The 24,068-nt window shown below is 47.4% G+C and overlaps 1 protein-coding gene and 1 non-coding gene across 2 annotated transcripts; both read right to left on the reverse strand.

The window, feature by feature from the left end:
* Positions 1 to 126: 126 nt before the first annotated feature.
* Positions 127 to 23,258, reverse strand: LOC135815316 (squamous cell carcinoma antigen recognized by T-cells 3-like). The gene is made up of 26 exons (XM_065328592.1): positions 23,016 to 23,258; positions 20,712 to 20,838; positions 19,798 to 19,902; positions 19,375 to 19,517; positions 17,537 to 17,596; positions 17,009 to 17,129; positions 16,624 to 16,748; positions 16,165 to 16,320; positions 15,692 to 15,827; positions 14,815 to 14,907; positions 12,007 to 12,078; positions 10,013 to 10,071; positions 9,715 to 9,827; positions 8,554 to 8,666; positions 8,273 to 8,349; positions 7,853 to 7,999; positions 7,435 to 7,525; positions 6,438 to 6,563; positions 6,119 to 6,251; positions 5,105 to 5,186; positions 4,856 to 4,942; positions 4,462 to 4,569; positions 3,984 to 4,073; positions 3,020 to 3,103; positions 1,694 to 1,884; positions 127 to 1,113 (listed from the first exon to the last, which is right to left on the reverse strand). The coding sequence occupies exons 1-26, from the start codon at positions 23,127 to 23,129 to the stop codon at positions 852 to 854; spliced, it is 3,015 nt and encodes a 1,004-aa protein (XP_065184664.1). The 5' UTR covers positions 23,130 to 23,258; the 3' UTR covers positions 127 to 851.
* On the reverse strand, positions 5,286 to 5,357 carry Trnad-guc (transfer RNA aspartic acid (anticodon GUC)). Its single transcript has one exon. It is a non-coding gene; the product is annotated as a tRNA-Asp (tRNA).
* Positions 23,259 to 24,068: the final 810 nt, after the last annotated feature.

Consider the following 24,068-nt stretch of genomic DNA (forward strand, 5'->3'; position numbering starts at 1 on the left):
CAGCGATGTCTATATACGTGACGTTGATATAGCGTGTGCGTGTTTCTCAAAACCTCCTCGAGGCGCCACGGTACTCTGTTCACTCTGTCCGTTCACATTATGTGCATACTGGTACTTGACGGAAGTAACAGTTAGTTGTACGGATGGTGCCAAAAAGCAAGGAAGAAGAAGAAGAGGCCCGAGCAGCAGGCAGAGAACCACAGCAGAGAATCCCCAAGCAAGTAACCATTTCCCCCTGCCTGCACATGTGCTGTAGATTCGCCAGCATGGCATGGCACGGGGGCAATCGCCATGCTCTGCCGGGCAGTCCAGAAACACACGTCGTCCTTTTTTTCACAACACAAATAAATTTTCAATAGATTACGTTCTTGACCAGAGGCAGTGGTGACCTCATTCACGACACTGGACCGGATAAATCTGTGCAAGGGGGAGCAGCACATAGACTAAAAAGAAAAGAAATAAAAGAAAGAGCTGCTAAAGAGCGCAGTCACATACAAAGAAGTAGTGTTAAAACCAAGCCCAAATCAGGTCATTGTGAGGTCATCGTGTCTAAGTAGGGTAAAAGAAGGCTGCTTGAAATAAGAAAAAGAAAACATGCTACACAGTGTGCAAAAGCACCATCGTGGACATTCAAGGACCTAGTGGACTGACAAACAAAGCCAGAGGAACAGGACTTCACGGACAAACATCAGTATACAATGCGTGACGGTGCATAGCCAGCATGCGTGTGTGTGTGTGGGGGGGGGGGGGGGTAGGGTACAGCATGCAAGTACTATTCGCATCTCTCACAGTGCGAGCACAGCTGCTGCACAGCTGCTGCACAGCTGCCACACAGCCTGCCTGCTGTGCCACTAGTTGCTCTTTGCCCCCAGGAGCATGTTTCTGAAGTCAGTATTGTTCATAGGTTTCTGGGCAGCCTGTTCACTGTCAGCTGCGCTATTGCCTGTATCACCACTGCCACTATCACTACTGGCAGGTGCTTGGCTATCTATGGATGAACTAGGGTTAGTTTTCTCAGACTGTTCCTTCTTCTCTGAGCTCGTTGCACTGCCAGCACCACCTCCACGAACGGAACGAGGGAGTAACGATATCTGTGTCCGGGATTTACCACGGCTGCGGGCCAGTCACCAGCCCATCCACACACAGGTGAGTATTCAGCAGAGACACACACGCGCATACGTACACGCATACCCACACCCACACACACACACACACACACACACGCAAAACACAGAAGACAACGTTGTCCCCAATGCCGGCACAACTCCAGAAGCATGTGTCACGCGAACGTTCACACACAGGCAGTGTAGACAAGCGGCATTTATTTACGTTTTGCTAGTCCCAGGTTCCTCTGTATTCCACTAGTCTATAGTTCAACAGCGCTACACGTAGTAAAATACACTGTAGACAACCGAGCAGCCAAAGCATTAGTTCTCAGGCCAGGTACCGTATTTTCCGGAGTATACGTCGCACTTTGAACACTCAAAATTAGCCCCAAAAAGGGGGTACGGCTTATACTCCGATGATGAAATTGATGGTGGGTAGGATGTCTGTATTTCATGGGGGAAAAATGGGGGTGCAGCTTATACTCCGGAAAGTACGGTAGCAGATTTCTAGAACCCATTTCATAGTGTTGCACTGCAACAAGGAACACATGAACATGAACCACACAATTTACACTGACATGCCTTACCTCTGTGCAAAGATGGAGCCGTCTGCAGCAGCCGGCCGAGATCTCTGCGCAGCAGCAGGTCGCCCTGGCCCAGCCCCCAGGGCAGGGACTTTATCCTCCTTGCGCTTGGGCGGGTTGGAGAGTGCTACGCCAAGCCGTCTGCCCTTGTGTACATATTGGTCAAGTTTCAGGATGCTAATCGATGCTTGCTCCTGAAATATAAACAGCAAGAAACAGGAAAGGATTTGTCGTGAGTTGCAGGCAAAACCTAACTAAGACATGCATTTTATTTATTTTTATATTTTTATATTTTTAGTTTGATACAATTTGGTCAAGAGTATATAACCCCCAAGAGTGTGCAACTCCACTATGGGTGCTGTCCCGACAGAATTTCAAGTTGACGTCATTTTGATGATGCAATGCGCACTGTACACGGATTATCAGACGAATCCGGAACGTGTGGTGGACCGAAGCCCATATAATCCTGTACAAATTATTGCAAAGAAAAACGTGATGCGTTGACACCTGTACACATGTTGTACATCACTGGTGCAAGGAGTATTGCATCATAAATAATGACGTCAACCTGAAATTCTGTCGGGACAGCAGGGTATGTGGGAGTTGCACACTCTGGGGGGGGGGGTTATGTACTCTTGGTTTGGTGGTAAGGTGGAACTGGGCTAGAAGTAAGTTGTTGATAATCATGTTGTGGGGAAAAAGGCATGCAACCACCGCATTACAAAATATACTAATACCTGCAAAGCTGCAATATCACTCAATCTACGGACAGTACTGTTTCATCCCTTGTGCCAGGACCCGTCAGCGCAGCACAGAGAAACAATGCCAAACTGGACAGGTACCGGGCTCTCTCTCTCTCTCTCTCTCTCTCTCTCTCTCTCTCTCTCTCTCTCTCTCTCTCTCTCTCTCTCTCTCTCTCTCTCTCTCTCTCTCTCTCTCTCTCTCTCTCTCTCTCTCTCTCTCTCTCTCTCTCTCTGCCTCGTCTCATGGACTAATAGGGTAAGTCGACAAAATTTCGGCCCCTTCAAATCCCTTCAAATTTCGGCCTCCCAGGGCTAAAACACATTTTGGCTGCAACAAATTTTCGGCCTGTACTGCTGCTGCCTGTATACACTGTCACACTGAACCTTGCAAAACAAAATTTCGGCTGCAACAAATTTTCGGCCAAATATTATGATCAGGCCGAAAATAGCCGAAAACAAATATGCACAGAATATTTGTTGACTTACAGTATCTATTATTTAGGTAAAAACATTCTACTAGGTGCTAGAAGGTGCTGTTAGATAGTAGATAGTAGTGTGTCACGACATGCAACAACACATCACCCACCTCACTCTCCATTTCCACGTAGCAGAAACCGCGAGACGTGCCGGACCTATTGGTCATCAGGCGAACATCAACGACAGTACCATGCTGCACAGGGAACACAGGACAATAACACCCACACCCACCCACCCACACACCCACACCCACACACACACCCACACACACACCCACACACACCCACACACACCCACACACAGGCAGGAGGCTTGCAGAGTAAACTAGCAGTGCCACGGCACAGAACATACGGCAGACAAGAGCTAACGTTACGCCTTGTCCACGTAAAGCGAACTACCGCATACTGCACAGCTGCAAAGGGGGTGGGTGCTTCACATTGCAAGACAATATCACGAACACAGGACTCCAAGCTGAATGGATTGAATCACGGTAAGACTCGGACACACATTGACATTATAGTTCAAGGATTCTCCAAAGGTAAACCTTGATGCCTATCAAAGGAAGTCGCCTAATGCCGCCGTCAAATAAAACAGTACATGCAGTACATACAGTATTACAGCCCGTTAATATAAAATGGACTTCTAGCTTTTGGCCATAAATGGGTCAAACCTTTTTTCTGCAATCCCCTCTTCCAATTATGCTTCTGAAGCCCATTTTTCCAAAAAGCAAGCTGTAACAAACATAGGATTTTGGCCAGGTTTTGCCCCAAAAGCATTGACTTGGGCAAAACCATGAAAATCCAGGCCGTTTCACCTCACTTGCAACAGTTGAACCCCAGTTGAAGTACCTTTTTGGACCCTTTTTAAAATTTCAAAATATCGCGGCACAGCAGCGTGTACGATAAAATCACAAAAATCGCCAAATATGGGAGCTCGCCAGAGCCAGGGCCAATCTTTTTATGAATGGACTGTAGTTACGCTTTATAGGGATGGTGCAACCACACAAAGATTCCAGTTCATTACCCCTCCCTGCTTCTGAAACAACGATTCTGAACTACAACATTGTCACATACCTTGCTGAACAATTCCTTGATCTGTTCTTTGGTCATTTCATAGGGCAGTTGACTGACATACAAGGTCTTTGTATCCAGCGATCTAGAGTACTAAGATGTTAGAAAATTGAACAGCACCGGCAGAACAAGCTATCAGACACTATGCTAGTACAGACTCTGCTTGCATCGTAACTATTGTCCATGCACATGTACCTCAGTATACAAGAGACAGAGAGATAGGGATACTTATATCAGTGTCAGTGAACATGGCTTCAACTCCCATTGTCATATTTATCAAGAACTGTCATACCCCCTGCTGGTGGGAGGACAACGAGGAAACATACCAGAGCATCATCAAACTAACAGCAAGTGGCCATAGACACAAAGTGCAAACAGTACAACAGTTCAATCGTGTACTTCTTCTTTATAAGTCGGCGCTCACAGCAGTATTCACAACAACAACAAAAGAACAAAACATTCCGGACAGGAGCTGACATACTCTGTATGCTGTTTTGGAGCCTTCATCCTTGTCCACACACAGTGATACAAACATTGGTCGACCGTCCAGTGCCTCTCGATCCAGCTTCAGAGCAGCTTCAATTGGTCCCTGGCAATGGGAGAGAGAGAGAGAGAGAGAGAGAGAGAGAGAGAGAGAGAGAGAGAGAGAGAGAGAGAGAGAAATGATCAGGTAGCAATGTAAACGGCAGGACTCACACCAACAGAAATTGCCTTCTCCAGCACCCCAGTCAGCCACCGCAGCACATTATAGTGTGATAGATAAAGTATAAGGTTTGATGGGGGATTAGAATACCTAGAAGCAAGCACAGCTCTACATGAGTTCTTCAAGTAAGAGGTGTGGATTTGGGAAATGAAGTGAGTCTCTAAGGACATACCTGGTCGGAGAACTCCACGTACGCATAGCAGTTCTTCTTGCCATCCTGCCGCCGACGCACGATTCGTACGTCAGCGATGTCACCGAGCTGCAGCACAGTACACAGCAGTGCAGTCCATTAGACAACAAGAACAAGAAGAGCAACAGTAGTAGCAGCAGCAGCAACACCAGCAGCAGCAACATCAGCAGCAGCAACAACAAAACAACAAGCTCCGGACTATTGAAAAACATGCGATGGGACTGTACACACCTTGCCGAAAACTTCTCTCAAGTCGGTGTCATTCACATCAAATGCTAAATTGCTGACGAATATGGTTTGTTTCTTATTCTCTCTGCAGCAAAGCAACACAACACACAAGACATGAGATCAGAATAAGCAACTGTCGTCACTCCACTGCTGACTTGCAAAAAATATATAAAAAATAAATGTCCTCCCCGGCCGGGAATCGAACCCGGGTCTTCCGCGTGACAGGCGGAGATACTTACCACTATACTACCGAGGATTGACTGCCTATGTGATGGCTATGCTCACAGAAGTAAGTTGCTTGCATAGTAATGATTCTCAACACCAATGCACCCGGGCCGTGGTGTCTGCCAATGTTCTGTTCTGAGACAAATGCCGCAAAGTACCGCGAGAGTGCCCCACCATCTCGTCCGTTCGTGGTCGTCTTGTGGAGGTGGGTCTTGTCTCTAGGTCATACGACACGGACCTTGTACACACATTGCACGCTGTGCAGTCAATCCGTACTCAGTTTACGTTTGAGCAGATGCAAGCTCCAAACAAAAACATGCCAAGTGTGACCTTAGTGCACTAAAGTTCTCAAACCATACAAACATTTTGCACTCTACCATACGATTTTCCTTCCCTTGGCTGTAAAATCAAGGTGGGGCGCTCTGGCGGTACTTTACGGTACATGTGTATGTACAGTGTTCACGTACTAGTACTGCAAAAGTACACATCAGTGATACAATATTTACACAGTATTGAATTCAACGACAGGCACTATTGCAGAAGCTGTCTACGCTAAACACACACATGCCCCTCGATAGGCATCAACATTTGCATCACCTGTATCCTCATCATGCAGTTTATATATTCTTGTTTGTGTTGGATTCAATCCTTCACAATAGCTAAACATTCTTATGCTTTGCTTTGCTCGTCCACAAAAGAGGCTTTGAATACCCACAGCTTCAACATGAGCGGATACATTTATTTATTTTTGGACTCAATCAAGTTTGCTAGAGATGGACTTGAATTGCTTACGGATTAAAATCAAACTTTGGTCGAGAACCGTTGGGGTCTGCACTATTGCTAGAGTCAGCTCCATTCCCTCTTCCAGTGTCCATGGATTCCTCAATGCCCGCAGCTGCAACAGCATGTCTACCATTACCACCATCTACGTACACAGAACAGCAGATTATACAATGGTTAATTTCACATACACAGTAACGGATCAAGGACACGGACACACACACACAGACACACGCACACACACGCGCACACGCACACACACACACACACACACACACACACATGCAAGCACATACACACACGCACACACGCACACACATTTCGTCCACACCTTGATATCTGTCAAAAACAGGTGATCCACCATCAGTGGCGGCCGCATGTGATGCAGTTGTAGTGGTCGTCTGGTCTTCTCTCTCATAGGACGAGGGCAGAAGAGGTACTTGAAATCCATCCTCACCTGTAACAGTCATAACAGGACAGTACAGCACAACGTGGCACGTTGTACTTAGGGACAATTCAAACAACTTTATTGGGAGTTCTGACCGACTTCAAGTCAACTGAGAAGAAAACGAAGTTGACCACCGTAATCAGCAGGTCAAGGACTTCAAAGTACATGTACGCCGGACTGAGGGTTGACCTTATAGGCGATTCACATGACAGGCAAATCCACGTTTGTCAGGTGCTCGCAGGAAGTGAAACGTGAGTCCGCAGTTCACACGGCCGCAGGTGGTGGCCAGAGCTCCCGCGAGTATTCGGCGTTACTGTGGTGATGCCGTAGCGAATTGGAATGAGTACCCAAAGGCAAAGGTCAAACAACCAGGGTTCAAGACTACCGTACGGTAGTACGACCTCACAGCCTCATAACTATAAAAGTGCCCGCTGATGAGTGCATCCGCGGGCGAAAAGGCCATGGACACTTTCGATTCCCGCGGACAAATGTTGGTCGCCTGCAGGAATACATCCATGGTGATTTTCCTGTAAACGTGGATTTGCCTGTCGTTGGAATCGCCAAGAGTACATGAAAACCAGAGTGTGCAGCTCGGATGGGTTGCCGTCACAGCGAAATTCCGTGATTACATCATTTTAGTGATGTAGTGCGTACAAGCAGGATTCAAGCAGGTCTCTTTCTGCACAACTGCAGCTCAGTTGTACGCACTACGCCATTTCCCGCCTCAGATCTGCACAAAACATGATGTAATCACGGAATTCCGCCGTGACAGACACCCATAGCAGAGAAGGCCCCAAGCTGCACACTCTGGTTTTCATGTACTCTTGGAATCGCCTATTACAAAAACGTAGACGTAGACGTATCATCAGTGATCACCTACTTGTTGAGCCAGGCTGGACACTTTTCTTGCGCGGAGGCAGGATCTGCACAGAGCGACTACCGGAATCTTCACAGCTGGAGAAAGACTCGGCCTGAGACAAACACATGGCACAATATCACAGGATGAGACTGGATTTCTATGCAAAGAGAGTCACTTCATGAGGACTTGATTTATGACAAAAAAGAAAGAAAAAAAGAAACACATATTTATTACATGGAAATTGTGGGCACAAGTTAGTGTACGATCGAGTCCACCAACTAAACCAGATTTTTGAACAGTCCGACGTGCCCCATCTGAGTACATATTTATTATTTTCCCTTTTCCATTCCCTCAACTTATGAATACATATACATAAGTTGAGGGTGTTGAAATGGAGAAAAGAGTCTGAAGAAACACACATACTCAAACATTTGCTTACCTTTCGTTTCTGTGGCAATCTGATCGGTGTGTCGGGCTTGGGCTTGCTTTGCTGTCTGTCGGACTTCTTCTGCTGCTTACGCTCGGTACGTGCAGCACGTTTCTGCTCTTGCTGGTCTGCCTCTGTCTGAGCAGCCTTTTCCTCAGCCTGCAAGGTGTAGTAGTACGTCATGTAGGTATGCCAGCAGCACAACACAACATGGAGAAACACTGATCAGTAACCAATAGTAAGATGTTTTTGCTATGGTGCAGGCATAAGAAATACCACCATCACTACCAGCACCGCTACAGCCAGCACTAGCATCACCAGCACCAGCATTGCTGCCACCCCCTCCGCCGCCGCCGCCACCACCACCTGCAGCAGCATTGCCATCACTGCCACTACTAAACTAGCACACACAGTAAGCAAATGCAGCAGTACCTGGACAACACGCTCTTGAACTCTGAAAAGCTGCGCGTTGCACCGTGCCTGGGCTGCATCGAACTGAGCTAGGGTACCTGAACAGTTACATCAGCACAGGAAACAGGCAGTCTATCACTCTCTACAATAGTACATAGTGGACACATAAAATGTGGGTCCATGATACAACAGAAAAAGCCTGCAGTTAACAAATGCATACAACGGAAGCACAGTTCGACAGCCCTCAATGAATAAAAAACAAATAAAGGAGAGGGGGGGGGGGGGGGGGGCTATCGTCTCACCTCGCTCAGCCTCAAAGTCGAGTAATGCTCTACATACAGCGTCGCAATCATCGCTGGCACATTGCACAGCCTGATAGAGTACTTTGCGACATGACTCCACATTACCGTAATACCTGTGAACAACAAACAACGGTGACAACAACAACAACAACAACAACAACAACAACAACAACAACAACAACAACAACAACAACAAATTCTCTTATTGGCCACAGGCCATCGTGAGAATAAAAGATTTCAAACAAACAAACAACAGCAACAACAATGAGAACAAGAGATTATCTCTTATCGGTCACATTCCATCGTGAGAAAAAAGATATCAACCATGAGATTTGAAAACAAAACAAAAAGAAGCGACCTATGCACATGCACACAACATGCTAATGATGTGCTGAAATAAACTACTTGAAGTATGCTCATGAAAACGCACTGTAGGCACTGTAGTCAGGATTTCGATCAGCGAATGCATCATCCTTTCAGATGTTTTGTGTGGTGTGGCATAGCAAGCCCTGGGATTTCGATCAGCGAATGCATCATCCTTTCAGATGTTTTGTGTGGTGTGGCATAGCAAGCCCTGGGATTTCGATCAGCGAATGCATCATCCTTTCAGATGTTTTGTGTGGTGTGGCATTGCAAGCCCTGGCAGTCGCCACTCCATACACCGAATACACAATGATGTTATTATTCACACAACCACTGGCCAAAGCAAGGGTGAGCCATGCGGCAAGCAGGAAAGCAAGCTGATCAGGTGGATAAAGGGGGATGCCCGTGCAGTCACAATGGCTGTAAGACACTAGCTACCGCTGCCATGTTTTCATTTAGTTTTGAGGTTGTCATTTTTCTGATCTCCGAGCATCACACACTTCTGCTACTCCTATTGCTGGAGTCTGTAAGGTGTGGCTATGTTTGTTCACAGCTGACAATGCGTACATGTAGACGAGAATTTTCCCATTATCCTCAACCACTGCAGAGCACATCCGGCCAAAACTGTGCAAGCCTCATGGTCGCTGGAGTGCCATTTTCCCCACCAAGGTCGTCAACTGCTGCAAGTGATCTCTGGGAACTCGAAGCAACATACACACATACACACACACACACACACACACACACACACACACACACACGCAAGCACATACACACAGAGTGACACCGATAACTAACCGAGTCAAGGTGGAATATTCCAGCCATAAGGCAGATGACTTGCCACGGCCCTTAACAAGAACGTTGCTTCGCCAGATTTCTTGCGCCCTCGGAAAGTTGTCCAGCTGTTCCGCCTGAGCATTGAACAGGTAGGACAAAAAGGTGCAGCAGTTAGCATGCATCCACCATGCCTTTCACGAACAGCAAGCAAGAACAAGACAGGTTCTACACGAACAGCAAACAGGGGTTGGAGACACACTACTTTGAAGAACTAGTCACTGAATGGGGGAAATGGTGATTGATACAGGGCATTGCTTACCTCGATCCGTGCAAGATAGCGAAGTAACGAGCATTCCGGGTCGCCTGCGTCACCAAACCCTGGCCAGCCGCAGGGAAACACACACGGCGAACAGACACATCAGAGAAGTGTTCGGCAAACACCAAACACGCTACTTGAAGTACAAGATTCCACCTGCACTAGTACATGTATGCACTTAGTGCAAGGATTGTACAGCTGCGTGGTTGGGTGACTGGTCACGGTGTGCAGGAGTACAGCTGCGAGGTTGGGTGACTGGTCACGGTGTGCAAGGATTGTACAGCTGCGAGGTTGGGTGACTGGTCACGGTGTGCAGGAGTACAGCTGCGAGGTTGGGTGACTGGTCACGGTGTGCAGGAGTACAGCTGCGAGGTTGGGTGACTGGTCACGGTGTGCGGGAGTACAGCTGCGAGGTTGGGTGACTGGTCACGGTGTGCAGGAGTACAGCTGCGAGGTTGGGTGACTGATCACGGTGTGCAGGAGTACAGCTGCGAGGTTGGGTGACTGGTCACGGTGTGCAGGAGTACAGCTGCGAGGTTGGGTGACTGGTCATGGTGTGCGGGAGTACAGCTGCGAGGTTGGGTGACTGGTCACGGTGTGCAGGAGTACAGCTGCGAGGTTGGGTGACTGGTCATGGTGTGCGGGAGTACAGCTGCGAGGTTGGGTGACTGGTCACGGTGTGCAAGGATTGTACAGCTGCGAGGTTGGGTGACTGGTCACGGTGTGCAGGAGTACAGCTGCGAGGTTGGGTGACTGGTCACGGTGTGCAGAAGTACAGCTGCGAGGTTGGGTGACTGGTCACGGTGTGCAAGGATTGTACAGCTGCGAGGTTGGGTGACTGGTCACGGTGTGCAGGAGTACAGCTGCGAGGTTGGGTGACTGGTCACGGTGTGCAGGAGTACAGCTGCGAGGTTGGGTGACTGGTCACGGTGTGCGGGAGTACAGCTGCGAGGTTGGGTGACTGGTCACCGTGTGCAGGAGTACAGCTGCGAGGTTGGGTGACTGGTCACGGTGTGCAGGAGTACAGCTGCGAGGTTGGGTGACTGGTCACGGTGTGCAGGAGTACAGCTGCGAGGTTGGGTGACTGGTCATGGTGTGCGGGAGTACAGCTGCGAGGTTGGGTGACTGGTCACGGTGTGCAGGAGTACAGCTGCGAGGTTGGGTGACTGGTCATGGTGTGCGGGAGTACAGCTGCGAGGTTGGGTGACTGGTCACGGTGTGCAAGGATTGTACAGCTGCGAGGTTGGGTGACTGGTCACGGTGTGCAGGAGTACAGCTGCGAGGTTGGGTGACTGGTCACGGTGTGCAGGAGTACAGCTGCGAGGTTGGGTGACTGGTTACGGTGTGCGGGAGTACAGCTGCGAGGTTGGGTGACTGGTCACGGTGTGCAGGAGTACAGCTGCGAGGTTGGGTGACTGGTCACGGTGTGCAAGGATTGTACAGCTGCGAGGTTGGGTGACTTGTCACGGTGTGCAGGAGTACAGCTGCGAGGTTGGGTGACTGGTCACGGTGTGCAGAAGTACAGCTGCGAGGTTGGGTGACTGGTCACGGTGTGCAGGAATACAGCTGCGAGGTTGGGTGACTGGTCACGGTGTGCAGGAATACAGCTGCGAGGTTGGGTGACTGGTCACGGTGTGCAGGAGTACAGCTGCGAGGTTGGGTGACTGGTCACGGTGTGCAGGAGTACAGCTGCGAGGTTGGGTGACTTGTCACGGTGTGCAGGAGTACAGCTGCGAGGTTGGGTGACTGGTCACGGTGTGCAAGGATTGTACAGCTGCGAGGTTGGGTGACTGGTCACGGTGTGCAAGGATAATATTAATATGATAACCATACTGTGGTAGAGTTCTTGCAGTCCAACTGGCTACTGAGTATGAACCTACGTATACGAGTAAGAAGAACATTGATGCATAACTGTTACTATGCGGATTGCACCCGTAAAAGATAAACCAACAACATAATCCTGAACCCAACACCCAGCTCAGTGCACTCAGACATACATTCTTGCATAAAGGCAGACGCTTCATTGACCGCTGTGCGGAGTGCTTCCACTGAGTCTGGAGAGGAGATATCTACAGCAAGAGAACAAGAGAAAAGACCACACTGTGTTCAATAGAGCTTTTCATGGTGCTACAATACGGTCATGTGACCTGTTTACCAGATACACTGTACTTCATAGCACAATTTTCTGTGATGTATATGATCAGTCTATAGGTCATGTGACCTGTACAGCACATACTACATAGCACAATTTTCTGTGATGTATATGATCAGTCTATAGGTCATGTGACCTGTACAGCACATACTACATAGCACAATTTTCTGTGATGTATATGATCAGTCTATAGGTCATGTGACCTGTGCAGCACATACTACATAGCACAATTTTCTGTGATGTATATGATCAGTCTATAGGTCATGTGACCTGTACAGCACATACTACATAGCACAATTTTCTGTGATGGCTATAATCTACAGGTACAACAACCTACAGTCCATTCCCTATAAGTGTGCACTGTTATTACATGCTCCCATCATACGACTGTGTACAAATACAAGGCAATTTTTTTCTGAGTGAATGCACGCTTGCTTGCTGCTCCTTAAAAAAACCGGATCAAAATCTGTCCAAATTTGAGAGAGAAAATGGAAAATTGATTTTTTTAGCTCGCTTTGCTGGCTGATTTCCGTGCATTTTCTTGCGCCGCTGCTTTGTCTTTGAAGAAGTCATGCACCTTATTGATCATCTCAACGCATCCACGTGGGGTATTCCCCTGTCACGCTGGCGCTGGCCTACATGTAGAATCCATGGGGCATACACAATGGCCCTTTGACTGGATGGAAAAGAGTGCACACTTATATTGGCCCTTTGACTGGAAAAGAGTGCACACTTATATGGAATGGACTGTACAGGTCAGACCTCGCTATAACGTAATCTCTGGGGGATGGGAGAAATTATGTTATAGCGAGGTTTATATTATAGTGAGTTGGGCACACCAATATGCAATATGTATGTCAAAATGACGCTCTTCACTTACTGATAATAACTGCACTGTTTTACATACAGGTATGATGATGACTAACAAAAATGTGTACAGGCTTGTCAGCAAAGGGGTGACAAGAGTCATGCAGTGCGTGTACTGTAAATATACAAATTTTCGGCAGCTATTTAATTTCGGCTATATTCGGCACCGACCCAAAACGCCTAAATTAAAGGGGCACTCCGGGAATATTTTCGGTGGTGTGTTCTCTTCATGGGGGCCTTATATGGCCCCCAAGGAATGGGGAATCGCGAAAACTAGGCCCAAAAAGTCGATATATGAAGCTAGGGAGGGCCAAGTTTGTCTCCTCTTTTGATGGTTTTGATGACGTCACGTGTGATTAGTATTCAAATTCTCTGCATTTGAAGATCTTAGTTGTTTGAATTTTCTGGTGATGAAGAACGATGTTTGGTCAACATTCCCAAGCTTCACAACTGCGACCATACTCTAAGGAACCTGAAGGACCTCCTGAGGTGCCACTGGTAGAAGCGCAGCCTGATGACGGCCAGGAAATTGGAGCGGACGACTTCACTGGTCGACAAGGAAATAACGATTGGTGTTCCTGCCAGAAATGTGGGGTGATGCAGAGGGCAGTCGATTACCTTCGCTGTCGAGAGAGCGCTGCAGCTGTTAGCATTGACAGCCCTTTGACGTGCGTTACACATCACCCCGACTTCGTGTCAGCTTGTCTAAAAAAACTGTTCTGACCATATGCCTCACGACATATAGAGAATTTCGGGATCCTCGTACGCGGACCAGTGAAGTCGTCCGCTCCAATCTCCTGGCCCTCATCAGGCTGCGCTTCTACCAGGGGCACCTCAGAGGGTCCTTCAGGTTCCTTAGAGTAGGTCCGCAGTTGTGAAGCTTGGGAATGTCGACCAAACATCGTTCTTCATCACCAGAAAATTCAAACAACTAAGATCTTCAAATGCAGAGAATTTGAATACTAATCACACGTGACGTCATCAAAACCATCAAAAGAGGAGACAAACTTGGCCCTCCCTGGCTTCATATATCGACTTTTTGGGTCTAGTTTTCGCGATTCCCCATTCCTTGGGGGCCATACAAGGCACCCATGAAGAGAACACACCACCGAAAATATTCCCGGAGTGCCCCTTTAAAACGCCGATGAAATTTTTCACAGCATCTGTCGCACTATACCATGCCCTCTACCCCACGCCGAAAATAAATCGCCGCCGAAATGTCAAAAATCGTGAAGTGCCGAAATTTTGCAGCGCCGAAATTTTGTATATTAATTTTACAGTACATGTGACAAGATAAGAGCCTATAAAAAGTAATGGGAGTAGTAAAATACCGGTATTTTACTACTCCCTGCTCCCGAGGTGGACGGCTCAGTCTCGAATTCGTCGCGAGAAGGCATGCATGCAGTGTACATAGTCATTTTTATACGAGTTTTTACGTTATGCTGAGGTCTCTGTGCGCCCGGGACCCAGCAAACAGTGTGTTATAGCGAACATTACGCTATAGCGGATTATGTTATAGCAAGGAAATTTTTGTACAGAAGTGATGCGGTTTCGGCAGGGACATTCACATTTGTACGTTGTAGTGAGGTTTATGTTATAACGGGGGTCGTTATAGCGAGGTCTGACCTGTAGTACCTGTTCACCAGTATCCCCTTTCTGTACCCATGAAAAACCTTCTATTCCACAAGAAACAGCGTTCAGAATACGAAGAATGGTGCTCCGCAGTGCAAGCCCAGCTTACGTACCGCTGGTCTTAAACCACCCTATCGTGTAAGCGCTCTCTTACCCATTGCGCGGCGTGTGATATCACAGTAGGTTTTCCACAACTGCAGGTTGCCAGTGCTCTGCAGGCCTGCCTGCTTAGCAAGTTCAAACACATCTACAAAGGAGGGAACGAGCAAGAAATGCAAGAAACGCAAGAAATGCACGTCAGCACACTCGGCCAAGCCTTCTTGCAAGCAGCGGGTCGTCGCCAACCTACAACGTACTGTGACAGCCACCACCGCGTTCGGGCAGTTTTACATGCAGTTTGGACACCTCGTTTAGCAACAAACAAAGCAAATGAGCTGTATCCCACACTAGAGACCCTCGGCGTGGAAACTCTGCATTTGAAAGAAGCCTGACAATATCACAAAAAGATGCATCCATAGGAACTCCACAAAGAACACCAACAATGGCGATAGCACAGCTGGGCAGCATGCGGCCGTGTTTACAAAGTCTGGAGTCCGAGAAAGATCGGAAATGTAATACTCTAATTTCAGAAATTTTCGGTGCTCAATATTTTCGGTATGAGGGCAACAGGCCAGGTTAGGTGGACAGAAATTTTCGGTACAGAGAAGCAGGTCCCTATTGGATTACGTGTGTTAATGTTTGTTCGGTGTATTGAAATTTTAAGTATGAAACAGACGCACCGAAAGTACCGAAAAATTAGAGTACACCGAAAATTTGTGAAATTACAGTATTTACGCCTGGAGACGCGGCTTTATATGCCAACTGTGAGAAATAATCAACCTGTCAACACAATGAGTAGGATGCCCTGGAGCTCGATGCAGCCAATGACACAAGGCGAGGAACAAAGAAATTTGTGGCTCGCATCTAAGTGACTTGCATTGACTTTTTCACGTCCACCACCACCCTTGAGGACCAAGTTACAGTGCACGTACCATTAATCATGTCTGATTTGGAGTGGCGCTCGAGTGCCAGCAAGCGTGCTTGCCATAGGGTGACAATCCACGGGCAGTTCCTGACAGCTCTTTCATACATTGAGAGGCATGTGCGACTGTCCTTCAGCTTAGTGTCCTGCGTAATGGTGCACACAGCCAGACAGGAACAGAAGAACAGCACAAGCAGAGCAGTTTGATGCAATGGTACAGTGTGTGTGCACAATGACAGACGTCTGAACAAACACGCACAGACACACAGATACAGATGTAAATATACACACAGATACAGATGTAAATAAACAGTAACACACAGACACACACGCAGCAACACATCCACACACACGTGCACGCACGCACGCACACCCGCACGCACACCCACACCCACACCCACACACACCGGCACCAATACTCGGCCAGGTGCCTTGGAAATACACATTCTGAGCTCAAATAAGAAGAGGCAATGTTTCACTCACCAGCCACTGCCCATACTGGCGCCAGAGGTCAGACTGTAAGCAGTTCTCGGTCAAAGCACGCTCGTAGATACACTGAATACGGGCAGGCGTGCCTCGTTCGCTCTCGAATGCAATGTAATCCAAATACTGCTGAAGACGAGGTGGCTCTGCGTTGGTCTACGTGTACAAATACAGAAAGGAAAAGACAACGATAAACACAAGTACAAGGCAATGTACTAGTAAATCACATCTGAATGGTTGACGGGAAGGCCAGAAAGATGGGAGGGAAGTTGCACGGAACGGTATTGGATTGCCAAGCAGTCCTAGAAAACATTAATCAGGAGTGGAGAACAGAGAGGAGTGAGCAGTATAGCGGAGGAAAACGAGGAGTACTTGTAGATTGACTCTTACTTAAGCAATGTGTCTACCCCCACCCAAGCAGGGTAGCAACAAAACTGGCGTCACAGTCTCCGAACGTACCAAGGCATCTTCGTATTTCTGATACAGGTCGCGCTCCGCAATCGACTTCTCCATGGAGTTCCTCAAAGGTGCTGGCAATGGTTGATTGGACCAAGATTCATAATCTTGTGCACAGCCCTCAAGACCTAGACAAAATAGAAAACAAAACCACAAATGTAGAAGCAACAACGACACCATTACTAACGCCACCGTCACCATCAACACCGCTGCCACCACCAATACTGCCCCCACCAACACCGCTGCCACCGCCACCAACACTGCCCGCACCAACACTGCCCGCACCAACACTGCCCCCACCAACACTGCCACCACCAAACACCGCTGCCATCACCAGCGGCAACGACGACAAGCCAGCAAGCAAGCAGGCAGACAAGCAAGCACTTACCGATGAGTGGAACGTTGACCTGCCTCCGATACAATGATAGGAGACGCTGCTTTTGGGCTTGGATTAGTTTCTCCTTATCTGCATAGGCGTCACAGTTAGAATCGAGCTCGCCCAAGTCCTCCTAACACACACACACACAGCCACCCCAGTAGGAACACATACGTACAAACATATGAAAACATTTGATTCCTAATTAGCAGTGTGTTGTGTACCAGTGGTGCCCGGGACCACCAAAACAACAGCAGATATTCACACATCGAAAATGTACTCACCATGCAACCCCCCCCCCCCCTCCCCAAAACACATACAAAGACACACACACACGCATGCACGCACGCACACACACACACACACACACACACAAACACACACACACACACACACACACTCACACAAAGACACACACATACACACACACACAGCATGCACTCACACTGACCTTGACCCCATAAAAGGCCACACACCATAAAACATTCACGTAGTGGCATCACCACCAAGCAGAGAAGAACAGCTGAATCTCGATGTTACCTCATAGGTTTCAAGTACTTCAGCTTCAAACAAACGGTAGCACTCCCATACAGCGTATCCCTGCACACAATAATGCACAACAGAGAAGGTAATACTGTAAAACCTGTGACTACCGACCACCCCTTGGTGCCAGAAAAAGCGGTCTTTAGTAGCAGGTGGTCTTTAGTTAGAGGTTTGCACCGTGTGACCATAATTATATGGATCCCATTATATGATATGTATATCAAAATGCAGCTAATACAATTTCCCAGGACTTGCGCAATGCCATTCTTAATCCAGGTCAAACAACAATTGGAGAGAAAGACGGCGAGATGGAGAGAGACAGAAAGAGAAAGAGAGAAGATTAATTTGTTTGCAGACATCAAATTCAGCTGCTACTTCTGAACCCAGGAGTCAAACGTTCCCTGTGGAAGTTTCGTTTTGCGCTGAGCTTCAAATTTGTTCATGCGATCAATCGTACCGACTATCCTTGTTGTGACTTCTCGATTGTTTGAACGCGATCCTTCAGCATCAGGACCTCGCGGTGCTACTTTGTTTCTGGATTCCTTGACGCCATCGTCGATTCGTTTATATGACTGGGGTGACAGAGCCGCTCAGTCTTCGTCTCTCCTCCGAGTAGTAACATCGAGCAGAGAGCGCTTTCGATGCACTCTCCAAGACGTTTCCTATTATGTTTATTCTTGATGGCGCTTGAAATTCTGACAGGTGTAGTGCAGTCCACACAGACTCCACAGTCAAAATGGCCTACGTTCATTTGTTCAGCTGTAGTACCGAAAGATCCCTTTCAGGACCATGGAAAATCAGCAAAATTTCAAGAAGGAGCTTCGAGCAACATTTGATTTCCTACATCGCGGTCGCTAGTTACGGGTCAAAAATCGTCTTTGGGACAAGAAAAGGCGGTCGCTGGTCGCGTTCAGCAGGTAGTCGCTAGTCACAGTGAATTTTAAATGTGAGACCGTCCGTGCCTGGCCAAGTGGTCGGTAGTACCAGGCTGGTCGCTAGTCACGGTGGTCTTTAGTTACAGGTTTTACTGTATGATGAAGATAAGTTCTCCTAGCTAATTTGGTTCAAAGGCATACAGAAGGAGAGAAACGCAAAATTACTGATGCACCAGGTTGCACGGTCACACAACATGTGGCACACCACTTACTCACTCACCCACTCACTTGCTCACTCACTCACTCACTCACTCACCCACTCACTCACTCACTCACCCACTCACTCACTCACCCACGCACCCACTCACTCACTCACTCACTCACTCACTCACTCACTCGCTCACTCACTTGCTCACTCACTCACTCACTCGCTCACTCACTTGCTCACTCACTCACTTACCCGCTCACTTACTCGCTTGCTCACTTACTTATTCACTCACTTGTTCGCTCACTCACTCACTTACTCACTCATTTGCTGGAGCTCATTCACTCACCCATTCACTCACTCACTCACTCACTCACTGTTGCAACAGATCTAATGACAAAGCTGGGAAACCCTACTACAGTGTTGACAAGCAGGATTCAACCTCGCAAATACATGAATACAGCAGACCGGCATCCACTGCACAGCCTGGTGTCTGTAGTACAAGAACTACAGCTACTCTATTCATCAGGCTAAGATTCCACTTGCCACTACTATACAAGTACACATAGTTGTTTGTGTTGGTTTGAGCTGAGTGGAGACTCTGCAGTCAGAGTGGAGGGGAAATGCCTAAGTCGAGAAACCCTAATGTTCAACTGTACAGTGACAAACAACACAATTTCCTCATCTCCCTGTTCCAGACACCTGGGTAGGGGCAGCCAGTATTGATTAGACAAGCAGCAACGGCAGCAACTCACCGATGTGACATGCAGGCCACATGCCATTAGTGCTTGCTCGAAGACGTCACGCACTCGACTATACGCACACTCAATGTCACCTTCATGCAGGCTGTCCTTCATCTGGCATATGAACTGGCAGTACTGCGACCACAGCTTCGCAGCTAGTGCACATCAAACATGTGAAAACATGTGACAAATTACAAACAACGAACCCAACAGAAATATAGGCCACACACAATGGCCCATATCACATCCAGGTACTTGAAGTAAAATACATTGAGGTGCAAGCTAAAAAAAACTTTAAAAAAGGCTGTGTTGTACGTACGTACACCCACACATGCACACACAAGCATGCGCCCGCGCGCGCGCACACACACACAAACACGCGCGCGCGCGCGCCCAAGCACGCATGCATATAAACACAGGTGCATGGAAGCTTACATAAGTAGTCTTTGGTGGCTCTTGAGAAGAGTTCACTAATAAATTCAATGTCCTCAAGCTCTTCAGTTTGCTCCACTTCCACATGTATCCACTGCAACCAGAGCTCTAACACAATAGAGAAAAGGACAAGAAAACAGAGTGCATGTACATGTAAGACTACATGTACAGTGCTGCTCAATGAATCCGGTCGCGTGAGTCAAGTTTGCGCCTTGTACCATTTCGCAGCCCGGTGTTCGCAGGTCCAGGGCTGCGCAACGCCCAGCGCATGCTTGAGTGACTAACAGGATTTCACGGAGCAGCACTGTATATCGGAATACACCTTTGCGAGCTGAATGCGGCAGCGCATTGGTGTTTAGTGCTTGCAGCTTAACACCACATGGAGAAGCCTTTGGAGCATCTTCCGAGAATTGGGTAGTCAAGCAGTATTTCATTTTTGTATTGTATTTTAATAGTTTACTTGGGCATTCCCAACAGACCCTAAGGTCTTCTTACAGGGTGCCCAAGCAGTCTGGGGGGGGGGGGGGGGGGGGGTTCCATGACCCCTAGAAAAGCTCAAGTCGACCACATTCACTATATGCTAGGAGGGCATTGAGGGCATGGCAGTAATGACCAACAAGACCATACGTCTACAGTTCGCCGGAAAGCCAGAGAGTCAGTACAATAGAATTCCAATGGTACCGTGCGTATTACAAATCATTGAACGTGATAAAAAGTCAAAATTCTGGATTTAGTTGCAATGCTAGTTCAAAGTAGCTTGCAGACGACAGCATGAACAGTTCATCAGCCACACTCCACGATAGCAAGTAGTGTTACTCCTGACAAGTCGCGCACACACACACACACAGCACACACACACACACAACACACACACACACGTCCGCTCAAAGCACGCAGTGCTGACACCGAACACCTACCATCTGTCATTGGGAACGCCTTGCTCATCGCCTCATAAGCTGCCCGCAACTTGGGAATGTCTTTCAGCAAGGCCCTACGCTTCACCAGAGCAACGTGCGCATCATAATCAAAGGGATTCTTCCTCAACTGCAAACAGAACAAGGAGGATATACGGTAGAGTGGGGGAGGGCAGGAATTACATCAAGGCTGTCCAGTGCAATACGATGTACAACCGCGCAGAAGATCAGACTTGGCATGCTGGATTGTGCACATTTTCATCCTGCGCTGGCACACATTGTGTACAGTAGTGCATGCGTCGGATAAACACCGTATTTCGTCGTATACGCTGAAGTCGCTTCACAGGCAGAGGTTCGACATGGAGCGAATCAACGATACTTTACGGTACTACTACTACTATTACTACTTGCGTCTTCAGACTTCACAGTCAGTCAACAATTTGCAAAAGCACGTCCCAAAGTCAAGGTGTGCCTGAGGATACACACCACGCTATTCGTGTTGCCTGACTCTGTCACAAGAACAAAAAAACGTACTTCAATTCTTTCATGCATCAAGGGGTATCCTACTATGCAACTACCGTATTTCCCCGTAAGTTAGTTCTCCCCAATGACTTAGTACCCCCCTATAAAAAATACACTTTCCACTGCCGAGGTTATCACCCCGAAAGACAGTTCCCCCCGAAAGATAGTAAGTTTGTACCCGTCCTACATGTACAGACACCGTACAGTACATACATCATATGCACGGACACTAGAGTTGCGCAGGCTTCCCACTGCGTGTCATTTGCCCCCGATAAAAAAGTACTCCCCGAAAGATAGTAACACCCCCGAAAGTTAGTACTCATGTGGCTGCTAAGTTCGAAAGTTAGTACGTACTAACTTACGGGGAAATACGGTACCTAAAGTTACGTTACTTCAAAAATGAATAGTAGAGCCTAGCATGCATCTTGCTGACCCCTCTTAGAGTTGGCTTTTCAAGGTAAAAGCACCAAAAATTGATTGGCATAAAAGTGGTCACTACCTCCAAGTACTTAACATGTTTTCGTACTTAGTAGTACTTACCTGTTCCTGCGGGAATTTGCGGACAAATTCTCGAAAACTTGCGTAAGAAATTGCGCCAGAAAACAACAAAAAAAGCGGCGGAAAGGGCGAAAAGATGCAGAACCTGCCAGGAATTCGCGGAATTATTAGCAGAAAATTGCGGATTTGGGCCAAATCACGGAATTTGTTTCATCCGTAGAATCGCTATTTGCGGAGTAGATCTACTCGGGAGTAGTACAAGATACTGTAAAACATCATGTAATTTTAGGTGCATCAAAATTTCGGTGCCAGGGACCTGCCAGGTTTCAGGTGTAACTTAGAATTAGGTGACAAGCATTCCCCTCACATACAGTGCATTCTCTTGTGTCATTTTAGGTGTATAAATCTAAATTTAGGTGCCTGGTATTTCTACCGAAATCACCGAAATTAAAGTTACACCGAAAATAACCTGTTTTACAGTACTGTGCAAATAACCTACATGATCATATGGAAAGCACTGCGTGAAAAGTGCATAAAAATGTAAAACAATTGCAGAAACGACAAAAAACGCGGGAAATCGTGGATTTTGCAGACAAAAATAGCGGGTTAGGGCCAAAATCGCGATTTTGTTGCATCCGTGGAATTGCGATTTCCTGGAGGGACAGACTTGCGTGCAATCGGTGAGTGCGTTCGATTTTGCCCGAGAATCGATTATGAATCCATTCATGAATCGCCCCCGACTATTCTCATCACCCGATGTGAATAGGATGAATCGATTACAGACCAATTCCAGGTCGAACAACGAGATTCCATTCATGAATCGATTCATGGCAGTAATCAAACGCACCCACTAGGTATGCTCCAAGTTATGGGCAGACACTAGTCACAGTCAGTGCCCGGACCCAACACGCCCGGATAGGGAGAGTGCTACTGTAACAGTACAGGACGTATTTGTCTCGTCCTGAGGATGATGCCCGAACCTTTGGTGGAAGAGAGGTGTTGTCGCAGTAAGGAGAGCAATTACTATAACAACCGAGATACTGTGTAATGCACTCTCCTCAACACAAACAAAAAATACATGCTGTACTACTAGTATACTCCTAGCGTGATGAACACTTCAGTACTTATAAGTTATAATACCTTTTTTTCAATTTAAACACACGACCACTCGATTTGTGTCTACGAACTGAATATGTATTTGGTATAATTCTGCCCGCACAAGAATGTTGCATTTTAATGGTATTAATCAATACACGTTCATAGAAAACTGAGAACATGTACTAGTACCTTGTTCTCAAGGTCAGCAATTTCATTCAGCAATATTTCTTTTGCTGCTGCTTCCTCTTCGTCCATATCGCTCTCATCGTCACTTGAGAGGTCTACCTCTGTATCTGCATCCATATCGCTCAAAGCAATTTTCCCACGTTGTTATCTACGTAGTCCCGTAACAAAATCGAAGAGAGACAGCAAGAACCAAAAGGATTCGTGATAAAATACTTTCGTTCACGTATTGTGATTTCAAATCAAACAAACCAAAAATGAAGGAATTGAAGAAAGACGTAATATAGACTACGTCATGCAAGCACGTGCATATCGCGCATATATTATGCGCATGCACGTGCACGATCTCCACTCGTACTCGATCATGCACTTGCCGTGACCCGGCCTGGTGACGACTTGGCCGCATCCGCGCAGATATCAGATCATGCAGCTCATGCAGGATCCCGGAAGCAAGCGCTTGTATTCTGCGGTCCATGATCCAGTCTTGCTTGGGGGCGTTGGGTTCTGCATGCTATGCTTCAAGCCTTGCTTGGGTCAGTTGGGAGTTTGATTGAATGATTGATTGATTTTGATGTTCTGCTTGCTTGGCATTTGGCCCTTATTATATTTTGGGCAGTCTTGCTTGGGACTTTTGAAGTTTTGTCGGGTTCTGTGTAGATCTACTGGCGATCACGAAGATCAGCTCGATCATGTTCTTTTCGAGTAGAGTTCTTTTTGAGTTGAGGCTCGATCGAACCCGATCGAATTATTTCTCGTCGTACACATCCCGTATCCCGTATGTGTTAGTATGGTACGAGGTGCTCATGGCACTTGTCTCTTGAGTCTTGTTGCTACAACCAACCAGACCACTGACAACAGCAAGTATTTTGTCTATCCCTGGCCCGGCCTAGCATGAACAGTAGCCATGGTAGGCTGTGGCGATTGTTTTTGGTAGAGGAACACCCACAAGCAGTGTACCTGGTGTACAAGTCCTCTGTGGACACACCGAGTCACATGCACAGTTTACCGCAAACACTCAACACTGCACATGGCCATATATGGCCAGTCCCATGCATGGCC

The sequence above is a fragment of the Sycon ciliatum genome, chromosome 4 (genome assembly GCF_964019385.1).
Source record: "Sycon ciliatum chromosome 4, ocSycCili1.1, whole genome shotgun sequence".
In the NCBI taxonomy this organism is placed as follows: Eukaryota; Metazoa; Porifera; class Calcarea; order Leucosolenida; family Sycettidae; genus Sycon; species Sycon ciliatum.